Source organism: Halyomorpha halys, unplaced genomic scaffold, assembly GCF_000696795.3.
Source record: "Halyomorpha halys isolate HHAL.00 unplaced genomic scaffold, Hhal_1.1 Scaffold9.1, whole genome shotgun sequence".
NCBI lineage: Eukaryota > Metazoa > Arthropoda > Insecta > Hemiptera > Pentatomidae > Halyomorpha > Halyomorpha halys.
The window spans coordinates 113486-116098 of NW_027110416.1; the positions used below are offsets into that span (position 1 = coordinate 113486).

Genomic DNA, 2613 nt, shown 5'->3' on the forward strand with positions numbered 1-2613 from the left:
GTAGGAACAACATTTTGATCATATTCGCATTATATTTTGTTTCGTTTATATTTATCAGGGAAATTGGAGGTCACGATCTTTAATAAACGAATAGTAAATTCGTAATCAGCACTAAAAAATATATAGAAATGAGAAAATTTTCAGAAATTACCTAAAACATTCCAGTACCATAAATACAATCTCTCTATATAAAAAGATTATTTATTTTATCAAAAGATAATATTCCAGTAACAGGCTTTCTCAACCCTTCGAGGACGGCTCATTCAAATTTTGAGTGTCGTATGGAGTTAGGGTATATAAATCTACGGTGGAAGAATTGACTTCCAAATATCGAGTTTCGAATTATAGAGTTTTAGCTATTTATAATTATTTTAAGATATTAAAAAAATATATTTTTTTAACGCGTAAAAATGTTTAAATTGTGATCAATGACACAGGTTGTTGAGTCAGCGTTAGTATTGTGCGGGAAGAGTTCGGTGGGGGTTCACAGTTCACCGAGTTCTGACGGCGTCTGGTGTAACATTGAGTTTATTTGTTTTGTTCTTTTATGTAAAATATATAGGAAAAGAAAATTTCGTTACATGCTCTTATTGTTCCCATGTAATGCTGTTTATAAGCGTATCCTTCGCATTCGCGGGCATTATGATCATAGGCATTTACATTGCTTGTTGAAGTTTGGAACTTCTAATACAAATTAAAAAAAACAATAAACAAATAATTAACTTTTATTGTTTTCATTTGTCATTGTTTTGTTTATATACTAAAAAAAAATTGAAGAACAACTATGTCGTGTATTGTTATCAAATTATATACAATTGCGTTTCCTATTAGGAATAGTCAGTGCTACCAAAATTATATAAAGGTTGCACAGTTAAGGGAGGGAACACTGGGTTATAACGTCTGGCACACTAAGCGCAGGTAGTCCAAGAGCCCAGGGAAAAAAAGAAATTATTAATCCCCAATATTTGACTACTTAAATGAAAACTATATATGCTTACTTGTCAAAACTGACACGTCTGCCAACCATAGCAGATGGAAATACAAAATGTTTTTAAAACGTTCAAAATAATTTTTTAATTCGAAGCTTCATATCTTTAAAACTACCAACAACATTAAAAAAAACTGAGTAGAGCTTAATTTTTAAAAAATGTAAATTTGATAAAATATAAACCCTAATTGAGTCGTTTACGTTCATTTGTTCCGGAGATAAAGTTTTTCAAAAAAGCATAATTTTTTTCCAAATAACGAAAAATCAATATCATGGAAACTATTATATCTATGAAAATAGGGAAAATGTCTATTAGTTCTCAATGGAGTAGTAGCAGTTTCCATGCTATTAGCCAAAATAAATTTGCAAAATATTGATTCCTCGTTGTTTGGCAAAAACTTTCGGTTTATGAAAACAGTTAAAGAACGAAAGGAAAAATTAGAGGTATACATTACTATTAGCATTCAAATTGAAGCTAGTTACTTGTACTGCAGTTAATAACATTCACCTACGTAGGAACAACATTTTGATCATATTCGCATTATAAATTCCCATCTTATGGATTTTTTTTAAAGTGTATAAAAATGTATCTCGAGAACTATTAAATGTAAACAGCTCTAACAGAGCTAAAATTATTCAAGAAGAATTACTCTACTTTAAGTAATGTATTCTGAAGTTTTTTAGAGTTTCGGATCAAAAACGTGAGAAAATTTCAGGTTTTTCTGGAATAAAATAAATTGTAACAGGCGTACTCCTTAAATACTTCACAATTTACTTTTTAATTATAATTAATATATTAATGATATTTCTAGCAGAAAATAACGCACAAGTTTTCTTATTTAAATTGAAATAACTCAAAAACATATTGCTTGTAACTTCTGAAACAGCCGGGATTTTTTATTTCTCCTTAATATAGTTGGTATAGTCATAATAAAATATTGGAGATGAATAACTTATTTTGTTTTCTATTGGACTCTTGGACCTCGTTTAAGACTTAATAATGATTTGTGAATGATTGGCTGATCTTACTGGCGTCATATTTTTTTTCAATCTAAAATATAAGTTAGTATTATGGTCGTAGTTCGTTTGAAAATGAGAGAACTTTGTACGGTTTTGAAGGTCATAGGAGGAGTGAAATGAGTTATATATCCGTTTGGTACCCGCTAATCCCTAGTTATGGGAGATATAGGATGTTTGATTTATATATATTAATAAGTCAGTTGTTTAATCTGGTTAATAGCAAACATTTATGAAGGTAATAATGCTAGATGAATGCTCTGGATGTCAATATAATATTATTTGTGTAAGCAATGTGGGGTAACAGGGTACCGATGATGCATAATGAAATAGTTGATGATGTTGAGGCTTGCGCGCGCAGGCTGTTCCACCAACTGGAGTCCTCAGTCTGCCGCCGAAGAAGGACCCATGTAGCAGCCAGTCATGTCGGCTCTAGTCTACGTAATCTTCGCACTCTACTGCTTGCGTGAGTATCTACAAACTGTCCTCCAGATCTAACAGCACAAGAGAGGGTGTTTTCCAGTCTTTATAGTTGGGGGTATTTCTTCATGAATAAAAAAAATATATATATTTATATAAATTTATTTATTAGGATATTATTATAGTGA

General features: G+C 30.8%; 1 protein-coding gene across 1 annotated transcript in view; it reads left to right on the top strand.

Annotated features, from left to right (window-relative positions):
• The first annotated feature begins 2400 nt into the window (after positions 1-2400).
• Positions 2401-2613, top strand: part of LOC136796051 (U-scoloptoxin(05)-Sm1a) — a 748021-nt gene continuing 747808 nt past the window's right edge. Inside the window, exon 1 of the mRNA XM_067048591.1 lies at positions 2401-2471. Within this exon, the coding sequence (XP_066904692.1) occupies positions 2429-2471 (43 nt within the window). The 5' untranslated portion in view covers positions 2401-2428. The remainder of the gene's footprint in view (positions 2472-2613) is intronic.